General features: G+C 44.9%; 1 protein-coding gene across 1 annotated transcript in view; it reads right to left on the bottom strand.

Annotated features, from left to right (window-relative positions):
- The window catches only part of tec (tec protein tyrosine kinase), a 36,581-nt gene extending 22,227 nt beyond the window's left edge, over positions 1 to 14,354 (bottom strand). The window contains exons 1-5 of the mRNA XM_056299997.1: positions 14,306 to 14,354; positions 4,788 to 4,970; positions 3,630 to 3,734; positions 2,498 to 2,579; positions 1,159 to 1,287 (exon numbers count right to left, since the gene is read on the bottom strand). Of these exons, the coding sequence (XP_056155972.1) occupies positions 1,159 to 1,287; positions 2,498 to 2,579; positions 3,630 to 3,734; positions 4,788 to 4,925 (454 nt within the window). The 5' untranslated portion in view covers positions 4,926 to 4,970; positions 14,306 to 14,354. The remainder of the gene's footprint in view (positions 1 to 1,158; positions 1,288 to 2,497; positions 2,580 to 3,629; positions 3,735 to 4,787; positions 4,971 to 14,305) is intronic.
- Positions 14,355 to 19,668: the final 5,314 nt, after the last annotated feature.

The following is a 19,668-nucleotide window of genomic DNA, read 5'->3' as shown; positions in this document are numbered from 1 at the left end:
CCGATCCAGCGCCAGCTCTCCCAGCCATCAAACGAAGACAAACTTAGACGTGGATGAAGACACTGCATGGACGGTGCTGGGTGAGGCCACCGCAAGCGTGAATTCGTGCCACCATCTTTCCACACCGGAAGCGGAAATGACTATTATTATAAATTAGGAGTGCTGGATAAAGCGAAGCTCATTCCGTTTTTTTCTTCATTGAAAGTCCCTCTTTTCTTCCGGCTGATCTGGTCAGCACAGGAAATGGTTTATTTTGCGAATAAAACGAAACGCATGTTTGGTGTGAGAGACGTCTCGACTAAGCCGCTGGTTTACACAGTGTGACTGCTGCACCTCAAGTTACCTGCACGTCCCCGCCCTGTTCATGCAAAATAAGTTATGATTATTCATGTCCCCACCCTGCTCATGCAAAATAAGTTATAATTATTCGTGTCCCCGCCCTGCTCATGCAAAATAAGTTATAATTATTCATGTCTCCACCCTGCTCTTGCAAAATAAGTTATGATTATTCATGTCTCCGCCCTGCTCATGCAAAATAATTTATGATTATTCATGTCCCCGCCCTGCCCATGCAAAATAATTTATGATTATTCATGTCCCCGCCCTGCTCATGCAAAAAATAGTTTATGATTATTCATGTCCCCGCCCTGCTCATGCAAAAAATATTTATAATTATTCATGTCCCCGCCCTGCTCATGCAAAATAATTTTATAATTATGCATGTCCCCGTCCTGCTTATGCAAAATAAGTTATAATTATTCATGTCCCCGTCCTGCTTATGCAAAAATAAATTTATAATTATTCATGTCCCCGCCCTGCTTATGCAAAATAAGTTATAATTATTCGTGTCTCCGCCCTGTTTATGCAAAATAATTTATAATTATTAATGTCTCCGCCCTGCTCATGCAAAATGATTTATAGTTATTCATGTCCCCGCCCTGCTTATTCAAAATAAATTATAATTATTCGTGTTTCCGCCCTGCTTATGCAAAATACTTTATAATTATTCATGTCCCCGCCTTGTTTATGCAAAATAATTTATAATTATTCAACAGCGAAACTGCTCTCCCATGTTGGCTGAAAGAGAACAGAAAGTTTTGATAACTGGAAGGTGTGTGTGTGTGTGCGTGTGTGTGCGTGCGTGTGTGTATTTCCTACTGTCTCCGAACAAGTTGTACTCCTCACAGCCCACGGCCAGTTTTTCCTCCTGGCGGCAGCAAAGCCACGCCCCCTCCTGCCAGAATTGGGGGTGGAACTTTGCTACGATCACCATGTTGTTTTTAATCTCTGGATACACACACACACACACAGAGGAATTGATCAGAACATGAAGCAGACAGAGTAAATTCCCAGGTTACATCAGAGGAGGAGAGGGGATGACATCACTAAACAGCTGATGAATAGAATAAAATAGAATATAGTAGTAGTAGTAGAATAGAATAATATAGTCGTAGTAGAATAGAATGGTAGCAGTAGAATAGAACAGAATAAAACAAAAGTAGTCGTGGTAATAGAACATAATAGAATAGTAACAGTAGTAGAATAGAAAAGAACATAGTAGTAGTTTGAATAGCAGAGAATAGAATAAAAGTAGTTGGAGTAATAGAATAGTAGTAGTAATAGAATAGAATAAAATAGAACAGTAGTAATAGTGGTGCTGGTGCTAGTGCTGCAATAGAAGAGAATAGTAATAGTAGTTCTAGTAGTAGTAGAATAGAATAGTAGTAGTAGTAGTAGTGGTGGTGGAATAGAATAGAATAGTAATAGCAGTACTAGTAGTAGTAGAATAGAGTAGTAGTAGTATGAGAATAGCACCGACTAGAATAGAAGTAGTATCAGAATAGAATAGTAGTAGTAATAGAACAAAAGAGAATAGTAGTAGTAGTAGAATAGTAGTAGAATTATATAATAGAATAGTAGTAGTAGAATAGAATAGTAGTAGTAGTAATAGAATAGTAGTAGTAGAATAGAATAGTAGTAGTAGTAATAGAATAGTAGTAGAATTATATAATAGAATAGTAGTAGTAGTAATAGAATAGTAGTAGTAGTAGTAATAGAATAGTAGTAGTAGAATAGAATAGTAGTAGTAATAGAATAGTAGTAGCAGTATAGATTAAAATAATAGTAGTAGTACTAATAGAATAGATTAGAATAGTAGTAGTAGTAGAATTATTTAATAGAATAGTAGTAGCAGTATACATTAAAATAATAGTAGTAGTACTAATAGAATAGATTATAATAGTAGTAGTAGTAGAATTATATAATAGAATAGTAGTATTAGTAGTAGAAGAATAGAATAGTATCAGTAATATTAGAATAGAATAGAATAGCAGTAGTAGTAGAATAGAATAGTAGCAGTAGTATTAGAATAGAATAGTAGTCGCAGTGGTATTAAAATAGAATAGTAGTAGTAGTAATATTAGAAGAGAATAGTAGTAGTAGAATAGAATAGTAGTAGTAGTAGTATTAGAATAGAAGAGAACAGAGTTCCACTGACCCTTCTTCAGACTTTGGACCCACACACTTCTGCTGTTGTGACTGGCAGCAAATATATAGAGAGTGTTGGAGTCATACACCACCTAGAATCACACACACACACACACACACAGAGTAACAGAAACTCACACAGTCCGAGAGGGTCTAAGGACAGGATGTTGTGTTGCTGTTAAGCCCACTGAGGCAAATTTGTGATATTGGCCTATACAAATAAAATTGACTTGACACGCAGTGCATGTATACTGTACTATATATGCATGTATACTGTATACATGTATATGTGTATGCGCATGTTTATATGCATGTATACTGTATGTGTATGTGTTTGTGTACATATACACACACACATATACATATATACACACACGTATATGTATACATGTATATGTGCGAAAATATATGCATGTATACTGTATATGTGTTTGTGCATGTGTATGTATACTGTATATGCATGTATACTGTATATGTATTTGTACATGTATATATGCATGTGCAGGCCTATGTGTTTGTGCACGTATATTTGTATGTATACTGTATACATGTATGTTTACTGTATGTGTGTTTATGCATGTATATGTGTATGTATACTGTATATACGCATGTATATGTGTATGTATACTGTATATGTGTATGTGCATGTATATGTGTACTTATACTGTATATATGCATTATACTGTATATGTGTATGTATATGTGTACGTGCATATATGTGTTTGTGCGTGTATATGTGTATTTACATGTATATGTGTATGTATACTGTATATGTGCATATATACTGTATATGTGTTTGTGCATATATATGTGTATGTGCATGTACATGTGTATGCATACTGCATATATGCATGTATACTGTATATGTTTTTGTGTATGTATACTGTATATATGCATTATACTGTATAAGTGTATGTGCATATATCTTTTGCATGTATATGTGTATGTGTATGTATACTGTGTATATGCATGTATACTGTGTATGTGCATGTATACTGTATACATGCATGTATATGTGTAGTGTGCATGTTTATATGCGTGTTCCAGTTAGAATATATAAAGTACATGTATACTGTATATGTGGATGTATATGGCTGTGTGTGTGTGTGTGTGTGTGTGTGTGTGTGTGTGTGTGTGTGTACCTGGAAGGGGTATTTATTTTCACAGGGTATGACTTCTCCTCCATTCTTGACGATCTCCACACATCTGACCCGGCTCAGCTCGATCAGGCCTTTCCTGCAGCGTCTCTGTGGAACAGCAGACGCCCACAACACGTCAGGTCAGCCAGTACACACACACACACACACACACAGAGCAGGAAGGGGTCAAAGGTCGTGTTTCCAGATGTTTCGACAGGTATGAAAGCACAGGAGAGCTCAGCTGGGGCGTCCAGATAGTTGGAGTTGGAGAAAAATGAGATTTAATTCCTCATGTGTTGAAAGGTTAAACAGCAGCATAATGAAACTTTCAAGGTGAAACTTTCATCTGTAAATGACCAACATTGTGTTTTATCATAACTATTCTCGGTTAGCTCAAGAGTTGCGAGGGAGTGGTCATATCCTCATTAATATTCATGAGCGTACCTTTGATCGACAAGTACAAGCAAGGGTTGGTGGTAAAGGTGGGCAGGGTTTCATAGTTTGATGACTTGATCTGATTGGCTGTATGCAAATAAGAGTTTCTGGTGACATCACGAGTACCAGAAAGATACAAAAAGTGAATTCTACCTTCTTCTTTTTTTTTAAATTGGATTTTTCCCCCCTTTTTGTCCCCAATTGTACCCGTCCAATCACCCCACTCTCCCGAGCCGTCCCGGTCTCTGCTCCACCCCCTCTGCAGATCCGGGGAGGGCTGCAGACTACCACATGCCTCCTCCCATACATGTGGAGTCACCAGCCGCTTCTTTTCACCTGACAGTGAGGAGTTTCCCCAGGGGGACGTAGCGCCTGGGAGGATCACGCTATTCCCCCCAGTCCCCCCCCAAACAGGCGCTCTGACCGACCAGGGGAGGCGCTAGTGCAGCGACCAGGACACATACCCACATCCGGCTTCCCACCCACAGACACGGCTCATTGTGTCTGTCGGGACACCCGACCAAGCCGGAGGCAACACGGGGATTCGAACCGCCGATCCCCGTGTTGGTAGGCGAGAGAATAGACCACCACGCCACCCGGATGCCCTCTGTATGTATGTATGTATGTATGTATGTATGTATGTATGTATGTATGTATGTATGTATTATGTATTATGTATGTATGTCTGTGTTTCAATATGTGTGCACACGTGAGTGTTTGTCTGACCTCAGCCCTGCCGTCGTAGTAGCACAGCTGAGTCTTGGTGAGGACAAACAGCCTCGCCTTGTAGTTCAGGGGAGACGTCCTCTTCTTCTGCTGCGAACGCTTGATCAGCGTCTCCTCCAATAGCGGCTCCGCACTCATCCTAGCCCCGCCCACGCCCGCAGCCCATTGGTCATCACACCAGACCTATCGGAGCAGAGGTGACGACAGGAGGCGAAGGGACTTTCAGATTACCGTACGTTATCACTAATGTGTCAATACAGCAGCGTCCTCGAAGTGGCGACCATGCTAACAGCAAGAGAGCAAGGCAGAACAGAACAAGCACGGGGCTCCTCAACAAGCCAGAGGACCCGTCACTCATGTCCAGGGGCACAAACGTGCAAAGTTACACACTGTTAAAATGACAGGAAAGGTGGAGTTTCTGCCGGTGTCGGGATGGACCATGTGTCCATGTGCTGTTAGCAAGGTTTAGTGTAAATCCGCGTTCCTGCTCAGCGACGCGGCCTTCTGCCGTGACTCTGGGAGGAAGGGCTCTGCATTCTCTGCTCTTTCTGTTTATGTAACCGGTTATTTTCTTGCCCGGTGCGGGATTCGACACGGGGTGTACTGCACCACAAGGCGACGTCACTAACCGCTCGGCTAAAGGGTCAGACCCGTTAGCTAGGGGCTAACGTGTCTTATTAGTAGGCGACAGTCGTCACCCTCCCCGGAAGCGCGCCCTCGCGCTTTGTTCTTCCCGCGCTCCGAAGAGACTTCTGAGGATCTGCACACTTCCGGATCCCGCCGCTGCCACCAATGGAACCGGTTACTTTCTTGCCCGGTGCGGGATTCGATACGGGGTGTACTGCACCACAAGGCGACGTCACTAACCGCTCGGCTAAAGGGTCAGACCCGTTAGCTAGGGGCTAACGTGTCTTATTGGTAGTTTACACTAACATCACTACAAATGTGTGAGAAAATACGTAGACGCGGTTTCTGTTCATGTGTTTATGTTCTTCCTTACGTCTGCATTAGTGGTGTACTACATGTAACGACCAGGAATGACTAGTAGACTCGCTAGCCCTTGGCTAACGGGTCGGACCCTCTACTCGACTGGTCAGCGCGGCTTTGCGTGCAGGCTGCCGCCTGAATTCGCAACATAGAGCTTAATGAACGGTAGGGTCAATCAGTCAAACCGTACTTCTACATAGTGACGGCGTTGTGGGCGGGGCTTGGGGGGGCCAGGCCCGTCCAATAAGGTCACTGTGTCCCCTCAGCTGAATTCTCCCCTGACAACAAAATAAAGCTGAAATACGTCATACACTTTGGGAATGGAAGACTTGACACTAATGCAAAATAAAGCACAACAGTGACAGTTTGCATTTAAGAAACCATGTCTTCCTAAAAAACAACAGCGACCCCCTGCCGAGCCAGTCTGAAACAACTCCCATATCCACGTCACTTATATTACAAGGGTGACGTTACGAGAGACGTTAGGTGGCGCCACTAGTGTGGACACGTCCTTTGCAGTCAACAAAGCCAAACATTTTAGCGATGTGCAAAACGATTCCATCTGTTCCACTAATGCATCTTGGGAAAATGTCTGTCCTTTGTACACCGTGCTATCTATGAGAGGTATTGTTTGCACTTTTTTTAATCGACTCTGCATAATTGCAGTCCACTGACTTCCGGTTTCTACTGCAGCGGTCATACCAGTTTCCTGTTTGTTGGCGTGTGCTGTTGACAGTGGCATATTTTTCACGATGCCTGCAAGATTTACCATGGATACATGTCAACAACATGTACACAACTGTCCACACGCCGGTAGGTGCACCTACCGGCACACGGGGGGAAAGTTTCAAGTTGTACACATCAAGTTACGTCCACGATTATGAGGATGAGTGGACAGATAGACCGAATTGTGGACATAACTTGAATACTGACAACCCACTGCCTCGAGACTTAGTTCACTCAACAATACTGACAACCCACAGCCTCGAGACTTAGTTCACTCAACAATACTGACAACCCACAGCCTCAAGACTTAGTTCACTCAACAATACTGACAACCCATGGCCTCAAGACTTAGTTCACTCAACAATACTGACAACCCACAACCTCAAGACTTAGTTCACTCAACAATACTGACAACCCACTGCCTCAAGACTTAGTTCACTCAACAATACTGACAACCCACAGCCTCGAGACTTAGTTCACTCAACAATACTGACAACCCACAGCCTCAAGACTTAGTTCACTCAACAATACTGACAACCCACGGCCTCGAGACTTAGTTCACTCAACAATACTGACAACCCACGGCCTCGAGACTTAGTTCACTCAACAATACTGACAACCCACAGCCTCGAGACTTAGTTCACTCAACAATACTGACAACCCACAGCCTCGAGACTTAGTTCACTCAACAATACTGACAACCCACGGCCTCAAGACTTAGTTCACTCAACAATACTGACAACCCACTGCCTCAAGACTTAGTTCACTCAACAGTACTGACAACCCACAACCTCGAGTCTTAGTTCACTCAACAATACTGACAACCCACAGCCTCGAGACTTAGTTCAGTCAACAACACTGACAACCCACAGCCTCGAGACTTAGTTCACTCAACAATACTGACAACCCACAGCCTCGAGACTTAGTTCACTCAACAATACTGACAACCCACAGCCTCGAGACTTAGTTCACTCAACAATACTGACAACCCACAGCCTCGAGACTTAGTTCACTCAACAATACTGACAACCCACAGCCTCGAGACTTAGTTCACTCAACAATACTGACAACCCACAGCCTCGAGACTTAGTTCACTCAACAATACTGACAACCCACAGCCTCGAGACTTAGTTCACTCAACAATACTGACAACCCACAGCCTCAAGACTTAGTTCACTCAACAATACTGACAACCCACAGCCTCGAGACTTAGTTCACTCAACAATACTGACAACCCACAGCCTCGAGACTTAGTTCACTCAACAATACTGACAACCCACTGCCTCGAGACTTAGTTCACTCAACAATACTGACAACCCACGGCCTCGAGACTTAGTTCACTCAACAATAGTGACAACCCACGGCCTCGAGACTTAGTTCACTCAACCATACTGACAACCCACGGCCTCAAGACTTAGTTCACTCAACAATACTGACAACCCACTGCCTCAAGACTTAGTTCACTCAACAATACTGACAACCCACAGCCTCGAGACTTAGTTCACTCAACAATACTGACAACCCACAGCCTCGAGACTTAGTTCACTCAACAATACTGACAACCCACGGCCTCGAGACTTAGTTCACTCAACAATACTGACAACCCACGGCCTCGAGACTTAGTTCACTCAACAATACTGACAACCCACGGCCTCGAGACTTAGTTCACTCAACAATACTGACAACCCACGGCCTCAAGACTTAGTTCACTCAACAATACTGACAACCCACTGCCTCAAGACTTAGTTCACTCAACAATACTGACAACCCACAGCCTCAAGACTTAGTTCACTCAACAATACTGACAACCCACTGCCTCAAGACTTAGTTCACTCAACAATACTGACAACCCACAGTCTCGAGACTTAGTTCACTCAACAATACTGACAACCCACAGCCTCGAGACTTAGTTCACTCAACAATACTGACAACCCACGGCCTCGAGACTTAGTTCACTCAACAATACTGACAACCCACGGCCTCAAGACTTAGTTCACTCAACAATACTGACAACCCACTGCCTCAAGACTTAGTTCACTCAACAATACTGACAACCCACAGCCTCAAGACTTAGTTCACTCAACAATACTGACAACCCACTGCCTCAAGACTTAGTTCACTCAACAATACTGACAACCCACAGTCTCGAGACTTAGTTCACTCAACAATACTGACAACCCACAGCCTCGAGACTTAGTTCACTCAACAATACTGACAACCCACGGCCTCGAGACTTAGTTCACTCAACAATACTGACAACCCACGGCCTCAAGACTTAGTTCACTCAACAATACTGACAACCCACTGCCTCAAGACTTAGTTCACTCAACAATACTGACAACCCACAGCCTCAAGACTTAGTTCACTCAACAATACTGACAACCCACTGCCTCAAGACTTAGTTCACTCAACAATACTGACAACCCACAGTCTCGAGACTTAGTTCACTCAACAATACTGACAACCCACAGCCTCGAGACTTAGTTCACTCAACAATACTGACAACCCACGGCCTCGAGACTTAGTTCACTCAACAATACTGACAACCCACGGCCTCAAGACTTAGTTCACTCAACAATACTGACAACCCACTGCCTCAAGACTTAGTTCACTCAACAATACTGACAACCCACAGCCTCAAGACTTAGTTCACTCAACAATACTGACAACCCACTGCCTCAAGACTTAGTTCACTCAACAATACTGACAACCCACAGTCTCGAGACTTAGTTCACTCAACAATACTGACAACCCACAGCCTCGAGACTTAGTTCACTCAACAATACTGACAACCCACGGCCTCGAGACTTAGTTCACTCAACAATACTGACAACCCACGGCCTCAAGACTTAGTTCACTCAACAATACTGACAACCCACTGCCTCAAGACTTAGTTCACTCAACAATACTGACAACCCACTGCCTCAAGACTTAGTTCACTCAACAATACTGACAACCCACAGCCTCAAGACTTAGTTCACTCAACAATTCTGACAACCCACTGCCTCAAGACTTAGTTCACTCAACAATACTGACAACCCACAGTCTCGAGACTTAGTTCACTCAACAATACTGACAACCCACTGCCTCAAGACTTAGTTCACTCAACAATACTGACAACCCACAGCCTCAAGACTTAGTTCACTCAACAATTCTGACAACCCACTGCCTCGAGACTTAGTTCACTCAACAATACTGACAGCCCACAGCCTCGAGACCAGCACCTGATACAAAATAACTTGGAGTCAACCAAATGATAACACACCAAAAACAGCATTACATCACCTACTGGAACACTCACACACAAACACAAAGCAGAATGCAGTGCTATCTGGCCCTAAACAGACAGTACACACTGGCAGATTATCTGACCAGGGTAACTGACACAACATTGAGAACCACCTTGACAAAGTACAGACTCAGTGAGCACAGCCTGGCCATTGAAAATTGTGGCTATGTGTTGATGCACAGTTGTGTCAACACTGCTGTCTGAGGGAGGTCACAAGCACATGTGAACAATAGAAACACACCAGAGAAATCTACTTCCCTAAATTCAACCACTTCCGCCCAATTTTCAACCACCTTCCTGATGAAGAAACACTCAAACTACTCTTGGGGGAAAGAGCCGAGTGGGCTACACTGGCGGCACCGTTTCTTTCTGCCTGCCGCAACCTGAGGGACAGTGAGTGATGGAACACAACCACAACACACCTATTTACTTACACACACACACACACACATCTATTACTGTACTGATGTTATACTATATATATGTGTGTCTGTATATATCTAGCGTTTTTTTCGCGAAACAATCAATGGTGGTGTTGTGAGTGCAGAACTAATGAGGAGGGGATATCAACACAGATAGAAGAAATAAAAGAGGAATCCGTGGCAGTGCAGGCCTGCACTGCCACGGATTCCTCTTTTATTTCCTCTATCTGCTGATATGTATAGATGTATGTATATATGTTTGTGTATATTTAAATATATGTGTGTATATGTATATGTATGTATGTGTGTATGTGTGTGTATGTATATGTATGTATGTATGTATGTGTGTATGTATTCTTTATTTTATTTTTATTATAAATGTCACTAATGTTAATATATTATTTACACACACATATACACACACAGACACACATACATCTATACATCTATTACTGTGCTAATCTTATACTGTATGTATGTATATATGTGTGTATATATATATATATTTCATTTATTTTTATTTTATATTTTTATTATAAATACAACTAATGTTAACGTTACATTATTCACACACACACACACACACACACACACAAATACTTCTGTTAGTGTGTTAATGTTCATTTAGTGAGTAGATCTTTACTGTTAATTATCACTTGTTGTTATTTCTACTTTCTTTTTCAATGTACACACATTTTAACGTCCCAAAAGCTTTGGACACACACGAACAATCTGTCATGTCAGTAAAGCCACCTGAGCTGAACTGAACCGAACTGAACTGAGCTGAACTGAACTGAGCTGAATTGAACTGAGCTGAACTGAACTGAACTGAACTGAGCTGAACTGAGCTGAACTGAACTGAGCTGAACTGAGCTGAACTGAGCTGAATTGAACTGAGCTGAACTGAGCTGAACTGAACTGAGCTGAACTGAGCTGAACTGAGCTGAACTGAACTGAGCTGAACTGAGCTGAACTGAACTGAGCTGAGCTGAACTGAACTGAGCTGAATTGAACTGAGCTGAACTGAACTGAGCTGAACTGAGCTGAACGGAACTGAGCTGAATTGAACTGAGCTGAACGGAACTGAGCTGAACGGAACTGAGCTGAATTGAACTGAGCTGAACGGAACTGAGCTGAATTGAACTGAGCTGAACTGAACTGAGCTGCACTGAGCTGAACTGAACTGAGCTGCACTGAGCTGCACTGAACTGAGCTGCACTGAGCTGCACTGAACTGAGCTGAACTGAGAGACAGACAGACAGAGTGACAGAGAGGCTATAAAACAAACCAACATGAGGATAAATCAGACTATAAAACAAAGCAAGAACAATTATCTGAAACATTGGAACACTGAAATCAAAACTCAAAACAAACCAGAAGTCTATCGGGCCCTAAAAACAAACTATGATCTGGAAGAACACCTCTTAACTGTCAGAGACAGGAAGCAGCGACAGATCCTCACCAAACACAGGCTCAGTGACCACAGTCTCGCCATTGAACAGGGGAGACACAAAAAGACCTGGTTGCCAAAAGAGCATCGAACATGTGGTCAGTGCAAGACAGATGAGGTGGAGACAGAGGTGCACTTCCTCCTTAAATGTGACTCATGTGAGAAACAGCACCGGGCTTTTGTCCAGGAACTGGAACACGTGATTCCAGAGTAGCAGGAAATGGAGGACACAGGTAAGCTGCGGGTGGTCCTGGGAGGGGGGCCAGCGGCGAGCATTGCAGCAAGATTTATATTATCTTGCCACAACCTGAGAGATAGTGGATGATGGCACCTATTGCTACTATTGTTATTTAATATCATAATCATTGTTGTTGTTCCTGTTATTATTATAATCATTGTTGTTTTTGTTATTATTATAATCATTGTTGTTGTTGTGTTGTTGTTTTACATGCTTTGGCAATATGTGCACAAATGTATGTCATGCCAATAAAGCACATATTGAATTGAATTGAATTGAATTGAATTGAGAGAGAGAGAGAGAGAGAGAGACCGAGAGAGAGAGAGAGAGAGAGAGAGAGAGAGAGAGAGAGAGAGAGAGAGAGAGAGAGAGAGGAGGGGGACGTGGCGAGAGAGAGAGAGAGAGAGAGAGAGAGAGAGAGAGAGAGAGAGAGACCGAGAGACCGAGAGAGAGAGAGAGAGAGAGAGAGAGAGACCGAGAGAGAGAGAGAGAGAGAGAGAGAGAGAGAGAGAGAGAGAGAGAGAGAGAGACCGAGAGACCGAGAGAGAGAGAGAGAGAGAGAGAGAGAGGAGGGGGACGTGGCGAGAGAGAGAGAGAGAGAGAGAGAGAGAGAGAGAGAGAGAGAGAGAGAGACCGAGAGACCGAGAGAGAGAGAGAGAGAGAGAGAGAGAGAGAGAGAGAGAGAGACCGAGAGACCGAGAGAGAGAGAGAGAGAGAGAGAGAGAGGAGGGGGACGTGGCGCGAGAGAGAGAGAGAGAGAGAGAGAGAGAGAGAGAGAGAGAGAGAGAGAGAGAGAGAGAGAGAGAGAGAGAGAGAGGAGGGGGACGTGGCGCGAGAGAGAGAGAGAGAGAGACGCTTCCTGGTTTGAAGTGTAACTGTGTTGACTCGGTCGACACAGTCTCGGGTGAAGCAGCTCTTTTAACACGTGTTGTTTAATTTATGGACGAAATGGCTCCACTGCGCGCGCTCCCGGACCCCAATGTGCGCAATCCCGGAGCCCCAGCGTGCGCGTCCCCGGAGCCCCACTGTGCGCGCTCCCGGACCCCAATGTGCGCAATCCCGGAGCCCCACTGTGCGCGCCCCCGATCCTGTCGCGGGCGTTTCGGTTGCTGCGGCCAACAGCTGGTCTCAGCGCGCGGGACTCGGTCGGTTTTTCGGGTAAATTAATGAAAAAAAAATGGCGTTCGACCGTCCGGACCCGACATCGGATGAAGACCAGAACCAGACGTTCAGTCGTAAAGTGGACTTCTTCAGCACGCTGAACTCCACCAGGTCCTCCTAGCGCGCGGCAACAACACCACCAGCACAACAACCCACACCCATCACCTCCACTTACCCACTCCCAGCACCTCCACTTACCCACTCCCAGCACCTCCACTTACCCACACCCATCACCTCCACTTACCCACACCCAGCACCTCCACTTACCCACACCCAGCACCTCCACTTACCCACACCCAGCACCTCCACTTACCCACTCCCAGCACCTCCACTTACCCACTCCCAGCACCTCCACTTACCCACACCCAGCACCTCCACTTACCCACACCCAGCACCTCCACTTACCCACACCCAGCAGCACCACTTACCCACACCCAGCATCTCCACTTACCCACACCCAGCACCTCCACTTACCCACACCCATCACCTCCACTTACCCACACCCATCACCTCCACTTACCCACACCCAGCACCTCCACTTACCCACACCCAGCACCTCCACGTACCCACTCCCAGCACCTCCACTTACCCACACCCAGCATCTCCACTTACCCACTCCCAGCATCTCCACTTACCCACACCCAGCAGCACTACTTACCCACACCCAGCACCTCCACTTACCCACACCCAGCAGCACCACGTACCCACACCCATCACCTCCACTTACCCACTCCCAGCATCTCCACTTACCCAGACCTATCACCTCCACTTACCTACACCCAGCACCTCCACTTACCCACACCCATCACCTTCACTTACCCACTCCCAGCAGCACCACTTATATTATATTATATTACATTATATTATATCATATTATGTTATATTATAATATGTTATATCATTATATTATATTATATATCATATCATTATATTATATTATATCATATATCATATCATTATATTATATTATATTATATCATATCATCATATTATATTATATTATATTATTAAAGAGGTGCTGCGCTTGTCGAGGGTACATGCTGGGATTGTTTACGTCCTGGTATCATTGCACCAATCCTCCTCCGTGGTCCCGGAGAGTCCCCTGTTCTGTTCTGTTCTGTTCGGTTCTGTTCTGTTCGGTTCAGTTTGTTTGTTTTTTCCAGCGGAGTAAAACGCTGCCCCCCCTCCCCCCTCCGCACCACTTTAACCGGGTACTTGAATAGAAACGGTGCATTCGGGTCTTACCTGCAGCCCGTCCAGCGGGGGACCGGGTCGTCTCTGGACCGTCTGCGTCGATGTGAATCAATGGGCAGAGTTGAGCAAACGCGAGACACCAGCCTGACGTCACCGGCCGCTCCGCACCAGGAAGTGGAGGGAGGGGGGGCTCGCGTGCGCGTGCGTGTGACGGCGTGTAGAGCGAGTGGAGGACAGACCACGAGGAAATGAAAAGTGAGACAGAAACATCAGAGGATTTGATTAGTCAAATACTGTGACACCCCTCCCCCCTCCACCCCTGCACCCCCACCCGCTGCGTCGCAGCTCTGATTACTGATTTTACACACTCAGCACCATCAGTTACCCACACCCAGCACCAACAGTTACCCACACCCAGCACCTCCACTTACCCACACCCAGCACGAACAGTTACCCACACCCAGCACCTCCTCTTACCCACACCCAGCACCTCCACTTACCCACACCCAGCACCATCAGTTACCCACACCCAGCACCAACAGTTACCCACACTCAGCACGTCCACTTACCGCACGTGCGCGTGTGTTTGTACATTTGCTATGAGTGTGTATGTGTGTGTTTACACAGTGTGTGATCAGGTGAGAAAACAGAATATCACACTCATCCATGCTAGATGAGGAAGAGACGCTGCTAACTTAAAAAGCTTTTTGTAACACACTGTGACCTCTGACCTCCAGGCTCAGCCCTCCTGCCTGTTCTTCGGTACAACAAGTCTGTCTTGCAGGGATTTTCCGCCACACCCATTTTCTACTGCTGACATGAGACACACTGATTCTGTTGTTCCCAGATGGCACAACACTGTGGCCCGGACCCGCTCCACTTCGACACTTCATCCGGCCCACATACCGTGTGGAATGATGGCACTTGGGCGGTCCGCTCCTGTTTGCCAGATCTGGGCCAGAACCAAGCCATAGCAATGCCGCATGTGCCACATCTTTGCCAGAAAAGGCCCACATGTGATTTGGCACATTTGGGCCATATTTGCTGTTATACATATGGGCCACTTCAGGCTCACATCCGTTTCATCAGGGCCAGAAGAAGACCAGCAGTGCCGCATCGTTACCTGAAGTGGCCAACATCCAGATGCTATGTGGGTTCTTACAATCTAAACTAAAACCCATCTGTCTGTCTGTCTGTTTAATTTAATTTAAGTGTTTATTTAGGAAGATCCATCCATCCATTGTCCAAGCCACTTATCCTATTGGGGTTGCGGGATGCTGGAGCCTATCCCAGCAGTCACTGGGTGGAAGGTGGGGAGACACCCTGAACAGGCCGCCAGGCCATCACAGCCCCCCCCACACACACACACACACCTAGGGACAATTTAGTACAGCTGATTCACCTGACCTACCCTAGATAGCATCCGGATGTGGGCCACTTCAGGCAACGATGCGGCACTGGTGGTCTTCTTCTGGCCCTGACAAAACAAATGTGAGCCTGAAGTGGCCCACATGTATAACAGCAAATATGGCCCAAATATGCCAAATCACATGTGGGCCTTTTTTTTTCTGGCAAAGCTGCGGTGCTCTGGGTAACATGTGATCTGGATGTGACCCTGAAGTGGCCCGTGTGGTAAACGGTGAATATGGCCCAAGCATCTCAAAACAAATATGGGCCACCTTTGGCAAGTATGTGGCACATACAGCATTGCTATGGCTTGGTTCTGGCCCAGATCTGGCAAACAGGAACGGACCGCCCAAGTGCCATCATTCCACGCGGTATGTGGGCCGGATGAAGTGTCGGGCGTGGGACGGGTCCGGGCCACAGCAATTTGCCAACTGGGGCATGTGTAGCCCCGTCTAAAATCTGACATTTCAGACAAATATATATATGACTTAATAAAGTTTAAAAAAGTATTTTATTGATATCAGTTACTTTTTTGCCCGGTGCGGGATTCGATACGGGGTGTAAAGCACCACAAGGCAACGTCACTAACCGCTCGGCTAAGGGCTCAGACTCGTTAGTTAGTGGCTAACGTGTCTTATTAGTAGTTTACATCAGTTAAGATGAACGTTTAATACCGTTCATTTGAATAAAAAATAAAAAAAAAAGAAAAGCACTATAGGCTGATAAACGTCACTGCGTTACGTACATCGCAGTGTCAATAAAGTTGATTGAGATTTAAACAGTTTGTTTGGCTATACAAATCAAGCGGGAAACGTGGACAGTTCACAAACTAACCTTTGGGGGTGTTTGGTTGTCTGTCACGATATCTTGTTAATTGCATTGGGTGTTGCCAACTTAACAGCCAATCAGAAGGGCGGAGGGGCGGGAAACTCAGGGTGACCCCGTAGGTCGGATTCAGGGGCTGAGTCAGACGGCAAGCAGAGCAGGCGGCTGTGTGAGGGACGTGCTGACGAGAGGGAGCGGAGCCGCATGTACTTTACCCACCCGGGGAGTGCAGAGTTTCCCGGTGTGTAAAGGACGTTGTGTACAATCTGCCCAAGGTAATGTATATCTCAGTGTGTGTGTTGTGTATCACTCTGTAACGACGCGATATCTGAGTAAAGAATTCTCATGCTAGTCGCGATTAGCCTGTTAGCCTGTGTTTGCTGTAGTAGCGGCTCATGTTACTGTGTGTTAGCATACATTGATGCTAGTGTAACTCGGCTAAAGGGTCAGACCCGCTAGCTAGGAGCTAACGTGTCTTATTAGTAGTTTACAGTCGTCACCCTCCCCGGAAGCGCGCCCTCGCGCTTTGTTCTTCCCGCGCTCTTCTCATGCTAGTCGCGATTAGCCTGTTAGCCTGTGTTTGCTGTAGTAGCGGCTCGTGTCACTGTGTGTCAGCACAGTGTTTCTCAACCGGGGGTCCGCGGACCCCTAGTGGTCCGTGGTGTAATTGCAAGGGGTCCGTGAAAATAAAATATCTTTTAAAAAAAGATCCTATGACATTTATAGAAATAGGATTATTTTACTCAAATGTGACTGAGACCTTTATCTACCTAAACTATAAAGGGTAACAGGACTTTTTTCTCTAATTACATCTGTTTCACAAGTGTAATTTATTGTATTTTAAGAAGAGATCTCGCTCCCGTTTGCATTGTTAAAAGTTACTGAATACATATTCTGTTGTTACATATATCTGAAAGTTACTGAATACATATTCTGTTTTGTTACATATATCTGAAAGTTACTGAATACATATTCTGTTTTGTTACATATATCTGAAAGTTACTGAATACATATTCTGTGTTGTTACATATATCTGAAAGTTACTGAATACATATTCTGTTTTGTTACATATATCTGAAAGTTACTGAATACATATTCTGTTTTGTTACATATATCTGAAAGTTACTGAATACATATTCTGTTTTGTTACATATATCTGAAAGTTACTGAATACATATTCTGTGTTGTTACATATATCTGAAAGTTACTGAATACATATTCTGTTTTGTTACATATATCTGAAAGTTACTGCATAAGAATTCTGTTTTGTTAACTATATCTAAGTTACAACTGAAAGCTCTTATTTTTGCCCCAAAGAGTGAATAAATGCTATAATGCAATTTAAAATGCAGTTTCTACTGTTTCTATCAAATTGCAACCCCCCTCCCCCAAGATCAGGTGGAGGGGTCCTCAGGGTAGATCAAAAATACGCAGGGGGTCCAGGACCCCAAAAAGGTTGAGAACCACTGTGTTAGCATACATTGATGTTAGCATCCTGCTAAAGCTAAACTGAACTCAGTATGAGAAGTGATGAGTTTCATGACGAGTACAGTGACTGAGGAAAACCCTGTCCTGTCCACTCATCAGACCGAGAGGACCAGGGAGCACTCCCTGGACCTTAAAGACGAGCAGATGTCTTCCACTCAGCTTCTCCCTTCATCCGGACATGTTGACGAGTTCCCGCCTGTGTTTCACTCGTGTCTGCGAATGTTCTCCTTCATCCAGGTCGTCATGGTTATCCACAGGAGTTGAATCAAGTGCAACTGGACTTGGTATATATACCATATATATATACCATATATACCAAACTCGTGGTTTCCATCGCCTTGACTCGCTTCCTTCGTCAGCCATCACCCGGGTTCCAACTCACGGCCTGTGAGTAACAATAACCCATGCACGTGCTGTTTTATGTTGCTGCGTGACGTAGTCACGTGAAACGGCCGCTTGTTTTGGGTCACCACGCTGTCCCCAGCATGGACTCAGGCCTGCAACGTTTTATTTTGAAAAAGAGACATGCTTTTGGGTTGTTTCTGCAGTATTGAGGGTGTGTGTGAGAGTGTGTGTGGGCCCCTTGGATAGCAGGTATAAAGGCAACGAAATGAGAAAAGTGTTTAAAGTCAAATGGAATTTAATTAGAAAGCCCATTATCAGAAGGTCAGTACATTTGGGTTAGAAGTATAAATAGTGATTAAAGAAATTGTTCATCAGGGAACAAATACTTTAAAACATAATTCTTAGTAGGATTAAACAAAAGTAGCATATCTATATTCCTGCTAAGTGGAGGTGTCGTCGCCAGTTAAAATTCATTTTTGTATAAAAGAAAAAGGGTTAGCTTAGGAATTTCATTTATTGTGCACAGGTTAGCACGGCAGCCATTTGTTAAAAGTACCCAGGGCCCCGGCCATCGTACTACAAACCCCAGTTATACAGTGAAAACTATATAGCTACGTGGGACGGGTGTTACACATGTCTTTGGACTGTGGGAAGAAACTGGAGCATCCGGAGGAAACCCACGCAGACAACGTGCCAACTCCACACAGAGGACAAATTGGGATGACCCCCAAGGCTGGACTACCCCGGGGCTCGAACCCAGGACCTTCTTGCTGTGAGGGATCCACGCTAACCACTGCACCACCACAGTCCAGCCAGTGTAGCAGCTGTAAGATGGTCGCTCACAGACTGAAGAACACCAGTCACACCAGGAATCAGGATCTGCATGGGACACAGCCAGTTCACACACAGTGGCAGGCTGTCTGTCATTCCCCATTACTCTGTGCATAACTGGAGTCCACTGACCAGATCTACAGGGGTAATTTGGGGGTTAAAGGGCTCTCTGTCAGCAGGTCAGGGGATTTGAACTGGCAACCTTCCACTCCCAAGGCTGCTGTGGCTGCTGGCAGAGAAAATCACACCTGTGTATGTGTGTGTGTGTGCGTGTGTGTGTGTGTGTGTATTTCCTGTGCAAGGTAACCAGCGGCATTGTGGTAAAGTCCACGTCATCTCTCACATCCTTTTCACTCTGTTCGTCTCTTTCCCACCTGCTACCTCTCTATCCGTCATCTGTTGTCTTTATTACGCTCTCTCTCTCTTCTTATTTTTTCTCTTCTTCCTCCACCCACTCTCTCCCTCTCCTCTGCTGTCGTTAATGTCTTCACCTCCTCCTTTCTTTCGTCTCTTTTTTC

This window comes from Lampris incognitus, chromosome 20 (genome assembly GCF_029633865.1).
Source record: "Lampris incognitus isolate fLamInc1 chromosome 20, fLamInc1.hap2, whole genome shotgun sequence".
Taxonomy (NCBI): domain Eukaryota; kingdom Metazoa; phylum Chordata; class Actinopteri; order Lampriformes; family Lampridae; genus Lampris; species Lampris incognitus.
Note: the sequence above shows the minus strand (reverse complement) of the source record. Positions and strands in the feature narration are given on the sequence as shown.